Source organism: Anser anser, assembly GCF_964211835.1.
Source record: "Anser anser genome assembly, chromosome: 5".
NCBI classification, from domain to species: domain Eukaryota; kingdom Metazoa; phylum Chordata; class Aves; order Anseriformes; family Anatidae; genus Anser; species Anser anser.
Window position 1 is genome coordinate 40,027,673 of NC_139725.1, and position 25,675 is coordinate 40,053,347.

At 39.8% G+C, this 25,675-nt stretch overlaps 1 protein-coding gene across 5 annotated transcripts in view; it reads right to left on the reverse strand.

Annotated features, from left to right (window-relative positions):
• The window catches only part of LRP5 (LDL receptor related protein 5), a 168,567-nt gene that overhangs the window by 94,895 nt on the left and 47,997 nt on the right, over positions 1-25,675 (reverse strand). For all 5 annotated transcript variants that reach the window (XM_083838263.1, XM_083838266.1, XM_083838264.1 and 2 more), the window contains 4 exons: positions 18,404-18,800; positions 7,509-7,706; positions 2,471-2,667; positions 331-462 (listed from right to left, as the gene is read on the reverse strand). In XM_083838263.1, coding sequence (XP_083694389.1) covers positions 331-462; positions 2,471-2,667; positions 7,509-7,706; positions 18,404-18,800 — 924 coding nt within the window. The remainder of the gene's footprint in view (positions 1-330; positions 463-2,470; positions 2,668-7,508; positions 7,707-18,403; positions 18,801-25,675) is intronic.

Genomic DNA, 25,675 nt, shown 5'->3' on the forward strand with positions numbered 1-25,675 from the left:
GGAGCAAACCTCTCTGTCCGCGGTCCTCAGTCCAGATGGAAAGAGGTTCTAGAGTAGGTAAATTCTAATAAATCACTTCCACAAGAGCCTCTGCGTGCCTCTTCCTCTCTAGAGTGAATTGGTGACACAGTCAAAAGGCACAAAATTTCTGATCACTCAGAGATCTAGGTGCAAAGTTTCTGCAATTAGGACAAAAACTCAGCAGTTTCAGAGCAACAGGTAAATTTCAGCATGTCACACAGTTGTCAATCCACTTCTTCACGATTCAACTTTTAAGCAGCAAACCCAAGCCAAGCCAAGGCTGCTACTGCAGAAAAGCCAGGCTCTTACCTGATTTGCATGTCCTGCCATCATCTTCTAGCTGCACACCAGTGGGACAAGCACAACTGTAGAAGGGGTCTCTGGGAGATAGCAGGCACAGATGGGAGCAACCACCATTGTTTTCTTCGCATGGAGTGTGAACTTCAAGAAACCAAGCAAACAATCAATACATTTTATTTTCCTTTTTTCTATAACCCCTAAAGCTATTCCAACCCTCTCTGAGGAAGAAATTATAGATCACAAATGACTGGCACAAGTTTAGTTTTAAAAGACAGAGGAGCCATAAAATAAAGTATTTGATTCCCCACCTCCCCAAAAACTTCTTTCTGAGGGTATTTAATTTGAGACTCATGCAAAGCCAATTTCACAAGAGCTGACAGCTCTGCACATTCTCACTGTGCAGTTCTTTCAATGTTTCTCAAGCTCAATACAGCTAAGAACCACGGACACTAGTTCCTTTGCCAAACGGTGGGTCTGCTAAGCACCATGAAAAAGAAAACTGGGGCTTGGAATAGCTTGTACATTACAGTGCTGCTACATTTAGGAAATACCTTTCTCTGCTGTAGAGCTTTTTCAGCAAGACATATCCCTGAATCTCCAGGAAATGCATGAAGGGAACATGTTACATCCCTTGCATAATTCATCAACATTAGGAAAAGCTCAAATACTAAAAAGATTACAGTTACTCTTTTCTCTGAGCCTCCCAGCTATTTTGAAAATGTAAAATAAATAAATAGATAAAAATAAGGAGGGTGGGGGGTAAGGATGGGAGTGCAACTGCACACGCCTATCTCATTTACCTGGAGCAAGTAACAACTGCAACAGACAAAACTGTAACCATAAATATAGACAACATTGCCACATTTTAAAAAAATCTTGCAAGCTGTGCAAGACCTCTCCAAAAATCAATCACAGTTTGAATAAGCTTCTGAACTACTTTATTCTAAAAATAAAAACAATTCAGCTAATTTGATTTGTGGTATTTCCACTGACAGGCAGTGAGAAAGAAGATGGAGAAGAATTTGAGCCAGATCTTAATGAAGTCAACAGCATTTGAGCTATTTTCAGCAGATGCTGCTTCCCTGTGCATCATATTTTCTTGTGACTGACCCAGAAATACTGTGACCCAAGGCTGGGACATAACCTTAGCTAAAAGCAATGACAAGAATTCAGTATAGACAAACTCTTATCTGGAGCAGTGATATAAACCAGGGTGCTACTCATACCTGACAACCTCAATGAAAATTTGCACGTTCCATCACCAAGATGATCTTCAAACTCCTTTTGCTTACTTTCAAGCCTGTTTACTGACATCCTATAAACTTTACTAGGAAAACAGATGCTATCTTCAGGGAAGCTAACGTTATAGTTGGCATAAACAAAGAAGCCAATCCAAATGGCAAGAGTATCTCCTCTAGGCAAGAGATGGTTCTTCCCACAGCTAGTGAATTACATACATTTCCACTCGTTTTAAAATCACATTTCCACATTCCTACTAAAAAAAATAGACTGATCTCTACATGAAATCACTCACATACAAAATACACATAGGCTGTTTCAATACTCCATTCTCTACACTCAACTTTCTTTGAAGGACCACACACAAAGGAAAAAAAATTACAGGCATACATGTTTCTTATACAAGCTCAGGACTAAATGCCATTCATACTGAAAACATTCACGAACTATTTGTTACATATTGAAGATAAGCAAGGTCAAGTGTGGACTTCAAAAATTACCCTTATAAGTACAAAATGAACATTACATATTTTATGGTAATTGTACTTATAATTTTTTTTAAAATGCCATGATATGCACTTTTTCATTTGTCTTTAAAATCATGGTATTTAAAAAGTTGTGAGGCAAGTCTTTATCACTTTCATTGAGCTATCCAAATCAAAATATGTCACTGAAGTACTGCCCTGGATTTGGGATTTTGTTACCAACTGGGATGATGAAGGAGATCCTACCTACTTGAACTTTTCAAAGAGATGTAAAGGACTCGGGTACTTACACCTTTAGAGACCAAACTCCCCAAAAGTTTTCTAAAACACTAAAACTTTCCACATTGACCATTTTTATGATTAATGTTATTCCTGACAAACAAATTAAAGTAATGCAAAAAGCTTCAGGGAAAAGTAAAACATACAGTAAGGCTGCCGGTCAGGACTTAAGACCTGGATGTCCATTGGCGAATACAGGGCAGATAATATTTCTCTCCTTTTCTCTCCTGTCCGTTTGTTGCAGGCATGAATGGAGCGTGTCTGCCAGTCCGTCCAATACAAAGTGTCCCCAGACAACGTCAGTGCAAACGGATGAGTAAGACTACCTTCAACAACCTTTTGCCTAGATAAAAGAAAGGGCAAGGATTAGTATGCATTGCTTTCAGCAGGTGCCATTGGGAAAAAAAAAATCTGGCTCTCTTAACAACTCATATAGGAACTGTCATCTTTTAATAAAAACACTGGACCAAGAGAATCATCTGGTGATGAAAGCAACAATCACAGTGAAACGTACAGTAAGTTTTTACAGTAATCTAGAGGAACTTAAGCCAAGCAGACGCATAACCAACACATTCATTTGCATATCTTTACAAATTGTTTTACATATATCCTCCTCTACTGCATGTTAAAAGCACTCATGGTACAGATTCTTTTTTCCTTTTTTTTTCCCCCAGTCTTTATAACTTGAAAATTAGTTTTCTTCACACATCAATTTGAAAATGCTTTCAAATAAATCACTGTTAGCAGCAGCCACCGTAGGACAAACTTAACAATTAACCTCGAAAGTTGCAAATTAAAGAAAAAAAGTAGTTTTAGCAGCCACGAGTCACATCACGTCAGCATGCCCATACAGCGTGATGGCAAGCACCTCCCAAATACACAGTTAGCTATGCAAAAATGCAGGAATGAAAATTTAGACTTTGCTCCTTCATAGCAATGAGGAAACAAATACACTTTGTTTCATAGCAACACGGTATCTAATCCAGCTGTACACTGACCTCTGAAAGGCCACACCAAAGTTCCTTACCAGGGCTGTGCAAACATCCAAATACAATTGCCTTTTGGAGGAAACACAGGTCTGGAGTGTGCTCCTCCAATTAACACATTAATTTTTATTTATTTATTGGTCTCCATTTATAATATATGATTTCTTTACCCAGGATTTCCAAATTTTGGATCATCGGCTGCAGCCAGTCCTTCCTTATAGTAGGAAAATGAAAAAATGACCTAAGAGTCTCTATAAATTACCCCTCCTAACTTGCCCAACAGCATAAAAAAAAGTTTTTCGGTATCCCTTTTGAAATGTAGAGCAAAGGCTTGCCCTAGAAAACGACCTGACAGCATCTGGAAAAATACCTTGCCTACTTCGGGAACCAGCTTCCTTACCACTGCAGCAGCTCATGCCATCTCACAGCCACATGAAATACCTAGCTCAGTAGCTCCCAAAGCCCAAAGAGGTGCAAAGCCCAGAGAGCATCTTCTTTCCTCCCTAGAAGGTTCAAACCCAGTAAGAGATTTCTGCCAACTTATTACCTCTCTTCTTCCCTCCCATCTCTCCTCTCAATTAAACACGTCCTTCCTGGATACCTTATTTCTCACCGAGTTTTTCTGGGGTCACCTCAAATACTAGACACTTTGCGGGGTTTTTGATGTGTTATTTTTGAGTGTTCTCTCCCTAAAAGCAGTAAACTGTTTGTCTCCTGTCAGCTATACTTTGTCTAAGACTAAATACTTGTGATGAAAATAAATCAGAAACACTTCAGATGTTTTTCAGCACACCCTCCTCATTCAACCACACTCCTTTGCTTCTGTGGATGCATGCATTTTCACATTTTCACCAAACACATGACACTACCAACATGTTTTCTGAACTCACAGGATCCCCAAGTTTATACATATCGCAATAAATTTTTGTAATTTAGATTCAGTCTCAGAGGCATTCACTCAGTGTAAACACACTTGACAACTCCTCAGTCAAAATAACACAAACTCAGTTTTCACAAGTTTCATGCATTTTGTGTACAAACAAAAAGGCATTCACATGCCTTCTAAACCAGTGCTCTGACATAGCAAACCAGTATTCCAATTTATTCAGCATAAAACTTGGAGAAACCTTAAGTCTCAGCATCACCCTGAAGGAAAGCAAGGAATGCATTTTTCTTACACCTATATTCAGATTTGAATTGTTTCCGTAGATGAGATTAATGATAATAATAAAAACATGTAATGCTTGGGAAGGAAAGGATTGTTTCGTTTTTATCAGCATAGCTACCGTTTGCAGTTTCTTGAGAGGGAATAAAACATAGCCCTAGAATTCTTCATATGTATTCAGACATCTTGAGCATAACGGACAGGTTTAAAACAGATTGGCATATGCAAACAAATACTTTCATATACATGTATAAAGCAGACAATGGGGAAAAACAATATTATTCTTCCTGTTCCAGATATAAAACTAAAACTGCTCTAACATTTCTGGACTTCAAATTATCACTTCTCTCACCATGAAATACTGCAGAACAAATAGAAATACTGATTTCACTTTCCATGTCCACTCTCACCTTTGCTGTTGCTTTCTTTTTTTTTTTTTTTTAAACTAGTAACAGTAGTGACTGGACTTGTATTCTAGTATTGTAGCAGCTGTTTTCCACTATATAGTGTACCTATTTCCATCATTCTTAAATATCAAGTCTCCCCCTCTCCCGTAATTACATCCCTTGAAAAAGTTCCAGCTGACATGCTTGGAAACTGAATCTTGCTAATGTAACAGGCAGATTGATCCAGTAGCATTAATCCACCATGCAGAGGGTACATTTCCTTTTTATTTGAATTCTGAAGCAATTCTGGGATGGGAGGAGAAGAAGCATTTGAAACTTCAAAGATTTCACTTTTTCTATGAGTGTTGAAAAAGAAAATTAAGATCAATGTTCATTGGATTTATTAATAGGCATAACATTTTAAGAAGGAACTTTTGTCATAGTTACAATCTAAAACATACACAGCTAAATGACATTTAAGCTATTATACTAAATAATGCCTGAAGCCCACATGCAGTTAGAGACAAGGAATTTCACAGAACGCATCCTGCAGAGGAGTGTCCTGACATCCAGTGTGACATCAGCTCTCCAGCAGCTGATAGTAAAATAAGAGTGTGCATCAGTGAGCTAAACTTTTTTTTTTTAACGCAAAATAGCACATATATTAATTTTTCCTAAAATACCGATTCCTTTATGATACAAAACTGCACGTGAGGGGGGAGGGAGTGTAATGCACCAATTTATCACAGAATAATTTGGACTGATTGCTGGGATTAATGTATTCAAAAGCTGTTTCTCTTTCAGGTGGTCTCTCTCTACCTTAACATAAGCAAAATACATTTGACCGACCAATTCCAACTCTAAGTTTTCACTCAAACTTAGAAGTAACGTTTATTAAATTTGCACATGTAAGAGAACTGGCAGAAATCTGAGACTGCGACGGGAAATCTTACACTCTGCCACCTACCCCCAAACTAGAGAAATGTATTTACATTGCATGCAAACTCTTAGATTTAGAATTTTGAGACAGTATTTTCTTTCTATGAACCTGTATCAAGCCTTTGAGCTTCCACTCCACTTCTGTAAAGGCCTTTTCCCTTGTCTATACTTCTGACTGTCACTTAGTACTTGTCACTGACTACAATGCCACCATTATCTAGCTCTTACATAGTACTCTCAATAGAACTTAGAGCGTTTTATAAAGGATGTCAATATTGTTATGCCTCTTTTATGAGTGTGAAAATCAGGCACAGAATGCACCTCTGCAAAAAGAAATGAAAAACACCATGAAAAAATGCAGTGTTATTTGGAGGGGGAAGGCATATTATATAGACAGACATAAAACTCCGAATTTTGATCAATACTCAATGATTTCATAACAAATAAATTTTATATGTTTTAAAATACAGAGTTTATGTGCATTATATAAAGGTCACTGCAATTTCCAGTTTGCCTTAAGGTGCTGCTGACACGTCGGGACAGCAACCTGCTGACAATGCGCAATTTGGCAGAGCACTATACCATAACCCAACATCCCTCTCTATTTCCTCAAGGTAAACTTCTTTAGAATGATTAACAAAATCTCAGCATCTGAAGTTGTGTTTCAGGATAAGACAACTCATTTACAGTATTCTTACAGTAAAGTGATAATGTAGTGTCATAATTTGCTGCTTTTAAAAAGAATATCAGCAGAAAGACTTCTGCACTGTGAGCTTGCTATCCACGCAACCCCAGCACATGCTTAAGTCTTCATGTGAAAATCTAGGATCCAAAGAATTGGGTAGGCTACACTTAAGAAGGTATAATTCTGGGTGCCTCATCCAACCAAATCAAACGTAATTCTACTAATTGTGCAGAAATCAATTGCAGCGTGGCATTCAGTATACTACTGCCTATTCAACAGGTTGTTTCTTAAGACTACCTGAAGACCAAAGCTGGACCAAAACGCAGAGAACTGCATCCTCAGCAGGACATTTCACGGGCAGATGGCAGCTGCCCTTCAGAGCCAACGCAACGTGCCCATTGAACACTTCACAGAGATTCAGGTACAAACTCAAGTGCCCAAATCTGGCCTGTCTAAAGGGTCATTTCTCTGCCAAAAATCAACAGGGACCATTGTAAAGAAGCCCTCCAAACAAAACTTGTATACTGTGCTTTGTATCAAGCCTTAGGAAAATGACATTTGCTCACAACCTGAAGTAAGTTGAATTTGGTTACTTTATAGGCATGTCACAAAGTACATCTTTGGACAGGGCCAAGGACAGGTGTCTCAACATATATTACCCCACTGTAAAAAATACAGTAAAATCCTGTAAAATCCCTATAAGCATTGGTTAAATGTTAGATTTCCTGGAGCCACAGAAGAGCATTTCCAATTATTCTAAAGATAAGTACAAGCCTTAAAAAAAATGCTGTACAAGAAGGCTAGAAACTATCTAGAGTAAAATAATGATACAAATACTCTAAATTTTAAAGTCAGATTTATGGCATGTGGGTGTTTTATTTTTGCAAGGCTATCAACAATTGAGGTTAAAATTAACAATAAGGCATTTACATTATTCTAGATTACTGAAAAAAGTTTCAGTGCAAAACAAATGCAGAAGATGAGGAATAATTCACACCATATTACAGACTAAAGGAAACTTACCTAAAGGAACCATCCAGATTCGCTCTGTGAATGAAACTCAATTTTGCATCAGCCCAGTAAAGTTTCTGCTCATCAAGATCAATTGTGAGTCCATTTGGCCAATAGATATCTGAATCAACAATTATTTTTCGTGTGCTGCTGTCCATTCCTGCCCGTTCTATTCTGGGTGTTTCCCCCCAGTCAGTCCAATACATGTATCTAAAAAAGAAAGGAGAAAATATATGACAATACATGTTTGTTAGCTTCAGCAACAGAAGGAATAGTGGCTTTTATAGAGTTCTAAAGTGTTTTGTTTTGATTTTGCTTATTTTGTGTTGCACCTTAAAGCCGTGTATATGCACAAATACATAACCCCAAAATATATTAGCACTCACCATTTCAAATCACCATTCCAGAGAGCACAAAAAAAAAGTCTTTCATTAGAGCAGGTCTCAAAAGTATTGCCATCATATTTCAAATGTTGGGCACCACCTGATTGTCACAAGCATGTACAACCAATGTATGCCCAGTTATTACAAGTTGCATGTCCAATTATTACAACTTGATATCCTAAATCACATTCAGACACAACTGATTACTACCCAAACCGACAATTTCCAAAATGACCATCGCTGTACTTCCTTTTTAAAGTTGGTACACCGAGAAGATGAGAAATCAGCAAATTCCAGTGCCTGGGTGAGCTGAGATTGTGCAGTTAGAAGAGATGCTTTCTGACTAGGAGAGGACAGTCGGTTTCCAGCCAGTATTACCCAGAGACAGATATCCAAATTGCAAATTAGGCACGCCAGGGGTGCAAACACAACACAGCTAACCCTACACATTGCTACCTCAGGCCACTCAGAAAAACTGACTGCTTTCCCAGTGCCGATACAGATATTTCTGGCATTGTCTGTGCCAGCAAACCTTCAACCTGAGTGAGCTCTCAAACACAGTTAAGTGTCCATGCACCGGACTCCCCAACACGCCAGGTTCTTTGTGCTATATCAACAGCAGCATTGGACAGGTAACAGCTGGGTATTCGCACTAACTACGTGACATTAAAGCTAAGTCCTGCCACCAGGAGCTCAAACAGAGAAAGAAACAACTCGTATCACAATAAACATACATTCTTGAGTGTGGGAGGGTAAAAAAAAATTGCCAGCTGAACTAGTAAAATTTCCATACAAATGAGGCCTCAGGCTTCTGATTCATGAGCTGAGACGGCTCACCTCGGGATGGCTGCACTGGATCCCTGTCCCCAAGCGCCTTCCCAAAATGTCTGAGCTCCCCCAGCCAGGCCAGGCCAGCTGCTCCCGAAGAAGCAGAGGCAGGAGCTGAGCTGCCACAGCTCACAAACCAACGTATGAATGTAAATTGCCACTCATTTTGGTTTTCCTTAACAGGTCAGGCTGTAATTTGTGGCAGTTCAAACTGTGTGGTGAGGCAGCTATTGACAAACAACTGAAGCCAGAGAAGGGCAGACATAAAAGAAACCGTGTATACAACCAGCTGGTGAATCAGACTGAGGAACTGATCCGGCCATTTTTGGTCGAGTCATTTTTCAGTCAAATCAGTTCTCTGATTTGGCTCACCCATGCTAGCTTTAAGTATTCAAAGGACACCCTGAGACCTCTCTACAGGAAAGAAAATGAACAAGGAGGAGGGAGACAGAGACAAGTCCCCGTACAGCTGTCCCAGCATCAACAGTTCTTGCTCCTAGAAAAAAAAGGTTATCCAGAATTCCTGAATTGGAATTCCCACTTGAAATTTCAAACCACAAAACAGAATTTCCTCTGTCCTACATCCTCCCTAGCTCACAGATTTGTAGCGTCTCTGAATTCACTACAAAGTGAAGAATCAGTTCAGAGCAGTCAAAAACCTGATTGCTGAATGAAGAAAACCCTGGCTATCAAAAGGCGATGTTAGGCTATTTAATATGGTTATGATAATGCCACACTCATTTATATACTTGAACGCATAAATACAGACTAAAAAGTAGCTCAGACCTGAATCAGAAATCCTGCAATAGTTACTTAAAGCAAAACAAAGAGACAAAACTACCCAAGTCCAATTAAAAGCAGGCTAGAATAAAAAGGATGAAAAATATCCTACCTACGCAAAACATTACCCTGGAGCAAACTCCCTCTTCTCAATTCTCTTTTCTTAAATAAGGCTTGCGGCCTGCCCTGAAGCTCAACGCATTCAGATGAAGAAAAGTCGGTAAGCCAAAGGGCCCCCATGGCTTTTCTACTATATTTTTGGAGCTTGAGCTCCAGTAACTCTCCCCCTCTGCCCCCTGAACCTGTTGCCCTGTTTCATAGCTGATATGTGCTTTCCCACGAGGCACATACGTGACCACGCAGAGACTGCTGGATATAACCGGCACTTTCAACTTCACACATAATTTGCCAAAGAAGAACTACATCCCTACTTTTTAGCTCATCAGCAGGAGCCAAGCTCAATCCTCATCGATGCTGCTGCCATTCAAAGGTCTAAAACCAAAGTAACAGAACTGAAACACCATTTTGGGGGTCTCTTAACACGTCAAGACTGAACTGGGAGTTTAGACATCATTATAAGAACAGCTGAACTGCTCCTGCAACAGGGAGGGGGAATCTCTGGTCTGTGTAAGCCTATTTAAAACCATGCCGCTGCCAAACGAAGCAGTTCCTTCCTTCCCTGGTCCCCATATCTGCTTCTGACATGAGGACCCTACAAGACAACATTCTCAGCTACCTTAGCAAATGGGCAGTCACTAGCTAGGGCAGCCCGCTTCAACCCCCTTCCACACCATAGCATCCAGGCTGTTTTGACTTTTTTTGGTCAACACAAGGCACAACGCAGCATTTGACACGAGACATTAATAAGGCCATGAAATGTCATGTTTTAAATGCATGCCTGTGGGGGATTTTCAAGAATGCAGTGTCAAACTTTCCTTTTTTTTTTTTCCACTCTGTTTTGCAAGAGTGACAAAGCTAGTTTGGACCAAATTAAACACCAACAGTATCCTGGCTGAGACAAGTTGCACTGAGATTCAGCTGAAGACAGACAGTTTCTGGACAAGTTATAAATCCTGGAAAAAATCCACGATTATTGTGGAAAGAATGACACAAACTTAGCTTGAGCAGCACTGCAAACTTTTTTTTTTTCTTTTGGTTGGTTGGTTAAGTGTAAGTTGCACAGTTTTAAATATCCCTGGGTTAGGGCACACCATAACAACTGGGGGAAGCTAAAAATATCAAAACTGCTATCTTGTATTTTAGCACAAATTCAATAGATTTTGTTTTTAGGGCTAAGATTTAGCACCCCAGGAGTTTTGTATCCCCCCGGATTACAACAGGTAAATAAAAGCGTAACAACAGTGAGGCTATGAAAGCAAAACAAAACATGTATTCCTGAAGAGCTAATAAAAGAGCCATTGTGAGGAAAACTCACTGCTATGCAACTATCACAAATTGTTACTCTCAAAAAGAAAAACCAAGGAGCACCAGAGAATCAACCCTGGGACAAATTCTCTGGTTCCTTTCTTCAGTTCTTTGGGGAATCTTAATTGTCATTTACTACTTCTCCTTTGCTGGGTTTTAGCCTTTAACCCCAAACTTTCAAAAACAAAGAGTGCAGGGTTGTGGGGAAAGAAATTCATATCAGCCAGAAATTTAACAGCCAACAAGTCACTGGATTTTGGCACATACTTGATTACCACACTGAATCAGGGCTTAAATGGTGCTTCAGTAATATCAGAAGACCGGGACTGAAAGCCACCTTGCAAAATAAACTGATTATAAAATTGGTGAACTGCACCCCAGTGGCCTTAATGTTGCCAGCTTAACTCATTTTAAAATTCCAGGTGCAGAAGCAAAAACAGGATGAGGACCGTATTTCCCCTCAGTTGTAAAGCTGCAGGTCATTTCTTATTTCCTGCTGCTTCATCTCTGTTGTCATCGTTTTTGAAGAGATTACAAATCACAGCTATGCCCTCAAAGAGCAGCTGATCAGCCATCCGAGCTGGAAGGTACCGTGGTCATAATAAAAAGAAGCCACACTGGCTGAACACTTTTTCCACCTCCCCAAATGCAATGCGGTTGCCAAATCTTACATAACCTGCTTACACAAAACGGGCCAGTCATACAGACGATGTAAATCAGCACAGACTTCTCCAATTTCAAAGTTCTCCAACTTATACAAGCCCAAGGCATGAAACAGGAGTTCACAGGAAATTGCCATGAAGTTCAGAATCCTGCACTTTCAAAACTTACTTCCTTCAAAACTTACCCATCCAACTGCTTAAGCTCCAAAAACTCAACTGCTACATGAAATAGCGCCAATCGTCTAGAGAAGGAAAAAGAATGGCTGTCTTGCATAGCAAGAAGTTGCAAGACACTTACTCAAGTTGCCTCCTTTTTTCAACCTGGATCATCTTCATTTATATTTATATAAATATATATATAAATAAATAAAAGATCTTCCTGCTCCAGCCCAAGAATATGCTACAGCAGGTAATAATTACAACTAATCACACCATATCCATTCTAAAGTGCATATTTGTAACAAAACAAAAAGAAAACAAGCCCGAGAACCACCTCTCTCCACTACAGGTTCCCTACAATGTCTTTCATTGTGAAAGGTTTATTCTTTTAATATTCCCTAAAATACTTTTAATGTATATAGGATGCTATTTGGCAGCTGAGAATGAAGAGGAAACAGTGGCTTATCAGCTGATAGGCTGCACTGCTCAGCAGGGTTAGGAAGAGAATTCTCCACTTGGAACTCAGTATTACTGCAAAACCCTCTGAAACAAGAAAAAGAAATTGCACTGCTAGGGTTTCCTTTGGGGGGGGGAGGTAAAGCACTTACCCCTCTAAAAGAATACCTACCATATTCATATGCCAAAAAAAAAAAAAAAACTATACAGAAAACAGGAAAGCCACTATAAGAAGCTAAAATGAGCCCTTATAACTGCTCCTCCTGGCCAGAAAATGAGGTAAAGAAGGCAAAAGGGAGAATGCAAGGTAACATTTTCTTCCCAGACATTTCTGAGGAGGAATGAAGACGCAAAATATTTAAAGAAATCATTTCATATTGACAGCACCCCACAAACAACTCAGCAACCTACCTCCACTCTAGGTTAGTCAGGGAAGTCTCAGAAAAGAAGGTAGGGAAAGGACTTTGGGAGGTCAGGAGCCCTACCCCAGAATGGCACCTTTTTCACTGATACATTGAATTGTTCGGGTTGGAAGGGACCTCTTGAGATCACCTACTCCAATCCCACCGCTCCAAGTGGGGTCAACCAAGGCAGGTCAGCCAGGACCTCATTCAGGTGGGTTCTGAGCACCTCCAAGGATGGAAGCTGTACAGCCCCTCTGTACGACCTGTTCCAGTGTTTCACCACCCTCGAACTAGAAGAGATTTTTTTTCTTTTGTAAGTGGAACTTATTTCTGTTTGTGCTCCTTGCCTCTAGTTCTTTCACTGGATAGCACTGATGCAAGTTTGGCTCCATCCTCTTTACTCCCCTTCATCAAGGTATTTATACACTTTGGTAAGATCCCCCTGAGCCTTCTCTTTTCCAGGCTAAACAGTCTCAGCTCAATTGGCTTCTCCTTCTATGGCATATGTTCCAATCCTAAATCGTCTTTGTGACCATAAGGAACACTGGATTACAGGAACACTGGATTACAGTGTGTCAGAACAGTCCAAGAAATGATACCTACACGTTGTACTGACTTAACAGAGGGCAGGGATCCAACAAACATAGTGAACAGCAGCAATTCAGTCCTGCAAGGGACATGTTTGCTCTCTTACCCACAGATCTCACACAACCGCCCTTGAATGCTTGACTCAAGCCAATGGATTTGATCTATTTCAGCATCCTGATGCAGGTTAACTCAAAACTTGGGAAAACAGGACACTCAATTGACCATCAATGATTTGTCAAGGCCTGTTCATTTGCAAGATTGTAATTTCAAACACAATTAAACAAACATAAACCTGTTAAAGTTCACATTCAACTGGTTACGTGAAAAAAGTCGTACTTCAGCTTATATCATTGCTTAATTTTACATGAAAAAAATAAAAACATGTTTTGAGTCAAACCAAAGTCACCCACTCACGATGAACAGAACAATCCTCTGTGCATTTTAAAAACCAGCATCCATCAAAGACTTCTAATCAAAGGAAATTTCAGCTTCCACCATCTCTTTGGGCTCAGGGCCAATAGCAAAATGAAGACCACGTCCCTGGGTCACCTCAAACACCAGCACCGAGACAACCAAAGCCATCCTCTTGCTATATGATATCGACCTCCTCCTACTCCCTAAGAAATGGTGTAGAAATCATAAAGATCAGCTGCATGTTAATCACGATCGGGGCATAAGAAAATCCTGTACAAATGAAGATTTGTCACTGGTGCTGTGAAGAGTGAAGACACACGGATGATCTAAAATAGTCTCATTGCTTGCCTTAAAAGAAAGAATTTCCAGAAGTGCTCTGAATAACTGTTTGAGGCTATGTGGTGGATGACAAGGGCCTCTCTTTCACGTTATACTACGATTTGTACTGCTGCCCTATTTGAAATTCTTTCCAGGTAATATTGCCTACTCCAGGTAACAAATCCTTTACGAAGAACATAATTGAACTTTCAGAGTATTCAGTCAAATTCCACTGCCATAATATAGAAAGCTTTAGACAAGCATTACCTTTAAAGAAGGAATGCCAGTTTGGTGTGGAAATGATGATGCTCTCTTTATAAATGTCATTATGTCAAAAACAACCAAGTGACTATTTAGCAGTCCTGCCAAAACATTAAAAAAAAATCACATTCATATTTTCAAATTTTTGAATTTCAGCTGGAAAACACAGAAAAATAGGCTTTAAAAATAACCTCTAGAAGTCAGCTAGTCCATCTCCACACCCTACACCATGGTCAATTACACCTCCAACATTCCTGAGAGATGATCAAAATAACTCTTATTAAAGCCTTTAGTGTTGAATACTCCATAAGCCCACAGTAGACCAGACTGAAAGTACTGAGCTTAAAAAACAACTAGAAAAGAGTGAAGAGGATTTAGGCTTGTTATTAAGAAAGCTTTCTCATGGTAAGGCTACTTAAAGACCTGGAAAAGATAGCCCAGAGAGGTCATAGAGTCTCTAACACTAAACACTAAAGGTTTTAAGAACAACTTTGCTAATCATCTGTCAAAACCTATGTATTTCAAATCTCATGTTCCTCTCCATCCCTTTTGTCACCTCCTTCTCTACAAACAACATGAAACCATTTGATCTTTCCTCAGAGGCTACATTTTCAGGATTACTGTATATTCAGTACGTTCTCCTCTATTCTCTCAAATTAGTCTATGTCTTGAATTGCATTCAAAATGGAAAAAAATATATATATTATGCAAATACCAAGCTGGGCACAGTATTCCAATGTAAACTCCCAATCATGAAACTGGGTCTTCCATTCGTCTCTGCAGAACTGCCTCACTGAAGCTACAAGGGAAGTAACGGTGTCCCCTATCTGCACAAGGACACATTTCATCATTACAAATAAATTCTAATGACAGAAATTCTGTTAACATATAGATATATGATAACATACTTGACAAACCCACTTTCCTACCCCAGAAAATACTGGTCAATAAGGATCAACTGTTTCTAGAGGAGCTCCAACCCAGAGCCTGCTGTGCCTAAGTCAAATGTCATGTCTACACCTATAAAATATTTCAGATCTACCACATGAAATTGGTTGTAAAATCAGATTAAATTCAAATTTGTCATGCCACGTATGTGATTTGTTGACTTAAGGTCACTGCATTAAACTAACAGACATAGTTATTTGGACAAATCTGCTTTTAATTCAATAGGATTCTCATGCAATTAAGCAATACTGAATTTTGTCACTTTTAACCAGAACAGCAGCTCTATGGAGGCTGATTTTAATAAACCTTAATGGGGATGAATCGGTTAATTATAAAGAATATATGTATCTTAATTTTCACAGAATGCTTAGAGTTTAATTTACTTTGCTTTGTTGCACTGGATTAATACTTAAATCAGACTAAACATTAGAAATATCTGCCACAAGTTAAAATCCAATGGAAGCGTTTCATTTAACGCTGCTGCTCCCAACGGAAAAAAAAACCCTACAGACTGAACTAATGCTCAGCAAAGCCACACCAGCAAGTGAAAAAAATTATCTGTGTAAAAATCAGAAGAACTATCATTCTCTCCTCACCTCAAGTAATTACGATAATCAAAACCAAAATGTTGCAAGGTGACCAGTACACCTGCAGACACCTACCATTTTGGCAAATAAATTTTGTTCCTTATATTAGCCCATTCCACAGTGATTGTTCATGTTTGCGTACTTTCTCTGGAGGAGTAAATGCAAGACAATTAGAAGTGGAGAAGTCCTCCAGGAAGGAAAGAGAAGGCTACCACAGGACCCATAGAAAGGCAAACCCAAGGCATGATGCCTAGCACATACCAGGCAGCTAATGCCAGATAACTTCCTTGTAAGCTGGCACTGTATTCTTACTCTTGGAATGTGTCTCATAACCACAAAATATTGAGCTGTAAACTGGACACAGTACAACTCCCAGGCAACAGGAAGCTAGTGTGAAACAAAGTCCTCTATTGTTAGACTCGGTCAATTTTGTGTATGCTTAAGAAATGCTGCACATCTGTTCTGAACAGAGTATTGCCACTGAGATCTGTCTTTCAAAGTCATGCAAAATAAACCACGCCTGTGCCTCCTCCTCCTTCCAAACACAACCAAGGATTAGATCTGCAGAACACTACAGCTTCACACAATACCAGTGATTTTTGTAAAAGCTCTCCATTTGACTGTACCAGCCACACTTTCTCTCCCAGTTGTTTTAATCCAGTTTCTATTAAAAGAATAATTTTGCATTTCCCATAATATAGGAGGAATGTTACCAGAAATCCCCAATTAAACCCATCAGTTTTTCAAAAAAGTCAGAAAGCACCTAATAAGACATAAAATGCATTTCCATGACCAACATGTAGGCTACGCTAAAGAAAACAGTCAAAAGGTGAGGAACTGGATCCAGTTATGAGATGTCAGCCTGGCATTAGTATTGCTGGACAGTGCCATTCCACTATTTCTGATCTACTTCATTACGAAACACTGAATTTAACATCATATTCTCTCTTTAAATTATACTACTGAACTCATTTAAAGTTAGTGTACACTGTTAATTAAGCATAGATGAGTTACTGTAAGGATAGAGATAGGATTCCTGCTACTTTACTTAAAATACTTGCATACAACAACTTGCTAGGGGAAGAATTTTACAGATTTCAGGTTTTGAAGTTTTTTTAATCAATATTTTACTGAACTTCTTGACCCCTGCAGGTAAATTCTCTCCTTCCTTTCACCTGAAGGCATCAGTAGCAGAAGTGAGGTCAGCATTAAGAGGACAAAGTCTCTCCTGAAAGTCCTGTGGTCCAAAACAGTCTCTCCACTTTCCTTCTTATCAATTATTACTTCCCCTTCTATCATTTATCTGGAGAACACAGGCAGCTCTGGCGCTTGGTATGTCAACAAAACTAAGGATTTTGTTTCTTTGGGTGCACACAGTTTCATTTAGTACTTTTGTGTCCTTCGTGTATGTATCATAAATGTACCCATAACACCTCCCATTCATCTGAAAAGCCTTATGCTGAGATCTCTGCAAAAATAACTTTTCAAAGCTTCAGTCTGTAGCATATGGCAGTCGCTGACACAGCAATCCCAAGCTGCCCTCTTTCATTGCTCTGTTTCAGTATTCACTTCTCACACACCTGAAGAAGATCATTTCTCCAGAGACTGCTGGTCTCCCAGAGCAGTCAGTTCCATTTTACCAATAAGCAATAAAATTACTTTTTCTGTGGTTTATGCTAAGACCTTGCATTAACTCAACATCCCTTTACAACGAGGCTAGACTCAATGAAATTGTCAGCTGATGTCAGATCGTCTTAAAGATGAGAAACCTAAAGGCATATACCATACAGAAGAAGAAGATAAATACTCTCAGAAAAAGTTGTAAAAAAGGGTAGCAAACTAAAAACAGCAACTAGCTTTGCTTGTGAGCATAATACTTCCTTGCTGCTCCCCTTATCCACAGTTCATCATTGTTGACAGTGTGATTTCCACAAGGGGCAGGGACCCCTTCAATTATCACTGCAATGAATACAGGGCACAAAGTGAACATCGGTACTGTCTGTGCACGGGGACAGCAAATAGTGCATGTGCAGGGCTGGAGGTTATTGAAGAGGGAGGGACGGATGAACCATACAGAGACAAGTATTTTCAAGAGTACTACAAGCACCTGACTGGTCATTGCAACAAATTCAGCCTGTTCTCTTTTTACTGCCTAACCTGGTCATCTTAAAGCATTAAGAGCCCCTGATTTCACCTGGGTTCTTTCACTTGCCAGCACAAACATAACCATTGAAGTCACCACTTAAAAATATCCTGGTTGTGTTTACCAGAGCACAGCAAGAAAGAATTTCTGTTTTGACTCACACAGATTTACACACCTTGCTGACTGGACACATCAGATATGATATATCAAATAAGGAACTTACCAGACAAGATAACTGAGGGAATAGTAATAAAAAAGGCTGGAAAAATTAATTACGTTTCAGAAGCACTATGGAATAAGTTAGGCAGTCATACTGATCGAGTATTTGACTTGGCACCTAAGAACAGCTGTATTTTTCTTTTTGGCCCAGGACTCTCATTTCTGGCCACAAAATATTAAAGTTTAAACATATGTTCAGTTATGGATCTTGAGAAAAATACCTTGGGAAAATGTAAACTGAAACAAAAGACCATGTTTCTCTTTCAGAAATGAAAACCCAACATAAATCACGACCGTAGCCATTTAAGCATTTAAGTCAAATTAATATTTACCCATGAGCCGGATCCAAAGCTATTGCCCTGGGCTGATCAAGGTCTTGCCAGAAGAGGACTTTTCTAGATGTTCCATTGAGATTAGCTACTTCTATCCTATTGGTTTCTGAGTCTGTCCAGTAAAGTTTTTTCCCAATCCAATCACATGCCAGGCCATCCGGGGAAACCAGACCAGAAATGATGACATTCTGCACCACATTGCCAGTTTGGTTAATGTAAGTTTGCTTGATGGCTTCTTCACTCACATCTGTCCAGAAAACGATGCCTTGCGAATACTGGAAGTCAACCGCAGCAGCATCCTCTAAACCACTGACCACCACAGTGGACTCCAGCTTCGTGCCTCCAGCATCCACGAGTCGAACGTCCCGACGGTTGGCAAAAAGCAGGAAGGGAGATGCTACAGAAGAAAAAAAACAAAAACATATTAGCATTAGCAGCATCTACAGATGTTCAAGTGCTGAGTATGACTACAGCAAAGGAAGACGTATTTTCCCAGATCATCAGGGCAGGCAATACAGCAAAAAGGAACACAGAAGTTTCACGTGAGAGAAAAACGCACACTGCCCATAACTTATTGCCTCTATTTGTCAGACAAAGGAGTAAAAGAAAAGACAGAGATAAGTGGGCCTGATTCCTTATCTACAATAGAGTCCTTCACACAGCCGAAGGGTTTGGACTGAGGCCCTTCAGTAGTTTAGTCCAAACTCACCTAGAACTCATTCTTACACGTTAGCAAGTGGGTTGAGGTAAAAGAGCATTCAACTGAGACTAACACAGACAAGATGCCAATATTAACACAGGAAATACCTTGCCAGTTCAGAAAAACAAACAAAAAACTCTTTGCTATTGTACTCACACCCTCCAGTGTAATCATGAATACTCCAGCCCACATGCACAGGTACCTTCAGTCAATCCGTAAACTAAGGTTTAGGACAAATTCTAAAAAGCCAGGTTACAAAACTCCAGGAAAGGGAAAGCATAAGTGTCCTCTGAAGGACCCACTACAAATGGGACCAAAGGCATGATTCAGCCCCACTGCTCCTTCCAGAAGAGGACGTTAAACAGACGTATTGCAGAACATGCTTTCCTAGCCACGCCAGTCAGACTGATGGCCAAATCAACTACTTCATCTCTCCCCTAAGAGTACAGTCTTTCTTCTTCATCCAGCAGTAAACTAGAAAATTACTTATCTTCAGATATGGCTCAGGAGACAGCAACCAAGTACAATGGTGCTACCATACCTGTCACGGCTGCAAATACTACTGGCAGGTTAGGAGAACACCAACGTTCCAGAAAAAGTCATTAACTTCTGGAAGTAATGGAGCTCCCTCAGCTTCTCCTAAGACTGACAAAGTCTGGTAGTGATCTTCTGTCATCGAATGAAGAACTATTTTCATTTGCCCCTACAGTTGGCCACCTTGAAACCCAGTACTCTCCCCATCCCTTCTTCCACTTCTTCTATCTCAAACAACAGCTGGCGGAGGTCTATGCTGATCAGCTGTTGACTTCTAGCTTCAGTATTTCACTTGACACTTTTGCTTCCAACGCACAACCAGCAGAGGTCCATAAACTTGCCACTCATCTCAAGGAACAACACACAGAACAGAGCAGCAACGACAGATAACGTTATTTCGTCTATTACTTCAGGCCTGTGATATAAATACCTCCAGTTTCAAATTCACATTACTGTATATGATATATCAAAGTCAGCTCTTGATAATGTCTTTCACACTCAGTTCCTCCAATCCTTTAAAAGGACGACAGTTTATACAGGTTCTGAGTTGCAGGTCTGCTATGCTGGCAGCCTGATCCCATGCTACTGCTTTGCTCCTGACCTCTGGCTCCAACTACATGCGCACTGGAGAGCACCTGGAACTTCATGGGCCAAAGCAAAGTACGTCCAGAAAAACACTATGTATTTATCTGCAGGCCAAGGGCTCCGTCAGAGTCTACAACTCAACTTCAGATGAAATTAAAAACATGCTTAAAAATTCAGCCTTTTTATTAACATTCTGTGCTGCCTTTTTTCCCGAGTCAGGAAAGAGATGGCTTTTTTTTTTTTTTTTAGAGGAAGTCCATACTGATGAAAGTAATAAGGAAAATTTAATTCAGCTGCAGGTTTTGGGGGGATCTCGGACAGCACACAGACAGACAATTGTTATCGTGAATGCTTCACTGAACATAAAACATTTTTCTTCTACAACATTTGTAACTCAGAAAAGTTTATAAAGCTTGAAGAGAATTATTTATTAAGTAATGAAGTCCCAGTATCACTTCCATCTCATTTCCTAACTTGCCACGTCCTCCCCTGTCATCTTTAAAAGCACTAGCAATATCACGAAAGCCCAACAGGTTAGTTATAGAAAACAGAAGGAAAAAACCTCTAGAATGCAAAGTGCTTGTTTTCTTCTCTGCAACTCATTGTTTCCCCATAACTATGTCTATTTTAAGTGGCACTGTACCAAACCATCTGAACACTTGGAAAGTTTGATGATAGCGGGCTCTGTTTAAGTCACAAGTTCTTTGGGACAGGATTTTTCAGTTATGCATATTGCTTCACCAAACCTGTCCCATATCCAGCCTAAGATTAAAGCCATAAAAGGTCTATGTACAAAATTAAATATATATATATAGTCCCCAAAATGTTTTACGGAATATGAATAGACAGATTTTCAACTAGACATTTCCACACTGAAGCCATCATTAATACTGCTACAAAGGAAAAAGGAGCCTGAAATATCAACTCCAATCAACATCAGAGGAACTCAACAGCTTCTTAACTAAAGATCAGACATGAACAACGTCTAATCCAATCAGTATCAATATTATCCCAGTTCCCCATCCCTTTCAAGAGATTTCTTCCCCACTGATGCACACAGTAGGGCAACAGCATACAGATAACACATTAACCGCTGTGTTCACTGTCACTTCTGTGCTTCAGAGTTGTCCTGATTGAAGTACAGCTGCATTGTTTTTGCTACGAACACCCAGCAGGGAAATCATACTGCCCTGCTTGCAGTTGTGTTAAAATTTCAGTGCATTTGTACATAGATGTAAACCGATTGATTATTGAAAGATGTCCAGAGTTCATCCCTTTTAAAAAACAAATGACTATTCAATTTCCTCTGGAAAACAAAAAAAAAGGATTTGGTGCAACTCTGATTTTAAAAATCATATTCACTTCTCTGCTCCTCCCCACTAGCATGTTTTATGCAGACCATGTTCTATAAAAATCACCGCAGAGCACTTTTAGAGCCCTGCTGGCATGGAGAAGAAAGGGGAAAAAAACAGGAATCAAAACAACAAGCTGGTTCTCAACACTGATTCCTGCTCGGAATGCTGCTGAAGAAACACAGGCTCTCCCAACTTTGCAAATAACACAAGAGTCAGAAGAGAGATTAAATGCTCCGTTTCGATGGCCTGGCACTTACCACATTAGGTCCAAACTCTTAACGCCGTGGCAAGGTTAGTTCTGCCAACTCTGCAGCTTTTCAAGTAAATACAAACTCCGTGGTGTCCAAAGAAAAGTTCACAAAATTTTGCAAACTTCCAACTTTCCCAGTAAGTAAAGAGTAAATCTGAAAGGGACACTCATGAAAGCAGATGCTTTTCTAGAAAGATAGGTAAAACAGCAGCCTTTATAAGTAGCATTAGACTTTCTCAGCTAAGAGATGCACTCCTCTTGGTAGCCTAACATACCTGCCTTTTCAGACTTCAACCCGACCAAAGAAGAATCAGTTCACACTTGTGAACAATTCACTGAATTGTAAAGTGTACAACCCAGGGGCGTCTGGGGCGTGAAGGGGAAAGGCCACTAGTCAGCAGTCAGTTAACATGACCTATGGCAATACCGCTGTAGTCATTTGCGACCAACAAAGATGGGCTTTAAGACATATGGGAGAGGGAGAAAAAATTGCCTTATACCTCAGCTCAGACTTCTAATACGCTGGCAACTGCTTCATGGCATTTAGTTTCATAGAATTACTAAATTCAACAGTTTAGCAATTCAAACAATACATTCTGCCTCTATGTGATTATAACCATTTATTTTTTAAAGGCATTAGAATGAGAAAACACAGAAAGCTCAGAAAAACAAAACAAACGCGATTGATGAAAAATAAAACAACTTGATTTTCTGTGCCATCGTCAAAACAACCAGAGATTCAATATCATGCCATCAACACATAGTACTAATTTGTTTATTTTTAATCCCATCTGTATGTAGAATGGAAGGTTCATTTCCAAAAACGTGAAGATCAATCTCCTTACAAACCATCCAAGTCTCACACTCAAATCCTGAGCTGGGCTTGAAGCTTCCAAGAACACTTCATCTTTGGTGCATTTAACTGCACAGCTCTTAAAAAGGCAAACTGGAAATACGGTTAATAACAATTTCTGCTCTTACCACTATCTGCTCCATCTTCATGCCATAAACTCAGTCATGTTTATTATGTCAAACAGTCAATGTGTTTCTACAGAAATCTGAGTGAAAGCAACTGATTTGTAAATACTGTCACTGTGGGCTGATATTCAAAATCCATCTGTGGTCAAGCTCATGATGCATCCTACTCCAAACTCCTCTGAAACCTCTGACCCTTTTTACTAAGACGAGCTAGAGGTGAGGGCATATGAAGCAGACCCAAAAAACTAGCAGCAATTTTAATTACTGCTTACCTTCAAATGAGCTTATCTGTTAGACAACGAGATGCAGCATCCCTTGCTTGAGAAGTTATTTCATGGGTAGCAAGTTAAAAGACACTCAAAGGAACACTTGTTTCTATGTTCTGTTTTGATCAGCAACACTCCAGACAATTACAAAATGCTGGAAAAGGAAAACCAGCTTCTATTTTGAAAAGAGAGAAGAATAAACACTAAGAGGATGAATGATGAATGTGGAGGACAAACTGTTTATATGCAGCCTATTACCACCCAATTGAAACGACAACATTTTAATGTAGCTACTAAAAAAAAAAAAGCTGTATTTTCTTCAGTAAAATTAGAACAGTTCATATTTTTCCATAATAGGCAACATTTACAACCTCTGTACATAGTTGGAGATCACAATCCCTTGACAAAGAAAAAAAAAGAACGTGAAATCCCACAAAGTAACAAATGAACTCTAAACAGGTAAAAACTACTGCAGTTTAGGTACAGATCTGTAGTAGTTCTACAGCCTAATCTGGATTATGCAGTGCCTGAAGAACATCACTTTATTCTAGAAAGACACTACATTTTTAAAACACCATTTTCCAGTGGTTTTCTGCTTATTGGAAAACACACCCTTGAGTTTATGAGGGAGCTGTCTACACAGAAGCTTATTGCACAAGAGTGTGAAAATGCAGCTTCTCATTGGTCTGTTAGCTGGAGAAAACAGTCCTGATCAGCCTGCTTGGGTTCGGTTTCCAGCTTTGCTCTAGATCTTCTGAATGCTCTTGGGCAAATCTTCTGTTGATGCCATCTGCCAGCTATAATCAACTGCCTTCTAGCAGAGCAGGCCAGTATGTGCCTCCTGTTCCCCAACCTGCTTCTGAATTCAGTCATTAACCTTCATTTGGGGTTTAACTTCTCCAGTCCCAGTTATAGCACTTAAAGCTTACGAAGCGCTCCGCTAGCCCCAGCAGAAGTGGTGTGGGACAAACGACTGCCAATTGCACTTAGATGACTACACGATCTTCAGGAACAGCCTTCGCGCTTGGTTTCAGCAGTAGTTCTGCAAAAGTCAGACACTGCTCAACTCATTGACATACTAAGACCAAGATGACATTAAGTAGTACCAAGACAGCATGTTACCAGTTGCTGGTCAGTTGTGAAGCTGTAGTAGCCCTACTAAGATGAGCTGAGCTATCAGGTTTTAGGCAGAGATATTTATATTACTGGCTCACAGTTGTTTACGTGCCCACAGTTTGTCCGCATCCCCTGAAAGCTGAAGGCGTGACACCACTGGACACACGCATGATTCTTACTCTCGAAAGCACTGGAAGACACATAAATCCTATGTATAGCCCAGGAAAAAAGCCTTACTTAACAAATCTTAACACAGCTAACTAGGCTAAAGGTCATAGAAAGGTTTGGCTGCACTTTTAACAGACACGACCGAGGATCACGGGAGCCTGGTTCACAACACAGAATGAAGATCTCATTTTAATAAGCATACAACCTAAACCAGCTATCCAAAATAACAGTATGTGCAACAGCTGAAATTTTAAATATTATAGCAATTCTTAACAGGACAAATGCATCGGAGACCTCCGTGGTTAAGCTGTCTGTGCTGCTGGACAGAGAGAATAGCATCTAATTCTTGCAGCAGTCCATGTCCCAAACCACAAAAACACTCATTACCATGGAACAAAAACAACCCCCACACCCGATGCCACAGGCACACAAGATGGTAAAAACAAACATGTCAAAACTTTTGCACCCAAGTGTGTTACAGTCTTATGCAAACTCTAAGGCGGGATATGGGGCCAGCGTGCACCAGCTTTCTGTGCTCAAAAATAGCTGCTGCACAGAAACAGCTCGGTTAAGTACAGTCCCACCAGCCTGAAATTCAACAGAGAAACCAGATCAACAGCACAGTGTGATCCCTTTCCTCGTTCAGCTCTAACACTTTCGGAACATAAGGAGACTAGGCCTTTGATACAAAGCATAAGGCTGCTTTTAAACATCCAGAGAAGGAAGTTCTTCCACATGCTGTCACCCTTTTGGGTGTTAGTCCCATTTTTCTTGGCTTAGCTCAGGGGGTGAGCCAGCAGCTGGTGGCAGCAGGAAGCTCACATGCCAGAACACACAGATGCTACAAGACCCATCAAGACCCAGGAAAGAAGGTAAAAAGGAAAGAGATTCAGGCTTGGAAGAGAAAGTATGGGAATCAAGAGTTTTGCCAGACCCATCTCCAAAAATCAAGCACAACTAAAAATAAAATTCTGACAACTCACTATGCAAGAAGACAATGGCACGCACAAATCCCACAAACACAGATTTCCTTTCTTTTTTAACACAACTGCTATATATTCAGCAGAAAAAAAAAATCTTTCTTAAAAACCCTAAGCTCTGGACCCCAGTCCTTTTTACTGGCAGCTGCTGCTGCAGAGAATCTGAAATCCATTGATCACCAACTTCAAAAAGAGAGATTAAATGTTGATCTTGTACTAACTGCGCATATCCAGCCCGAGTTTAAACTTGCCAGATACAGTCCTCCAAAGAATAGAAGGCTATGACTTTCATCCTCAAAACCCATTATTCTAGATAAGGTGAATTCCCAGTGTAATTACT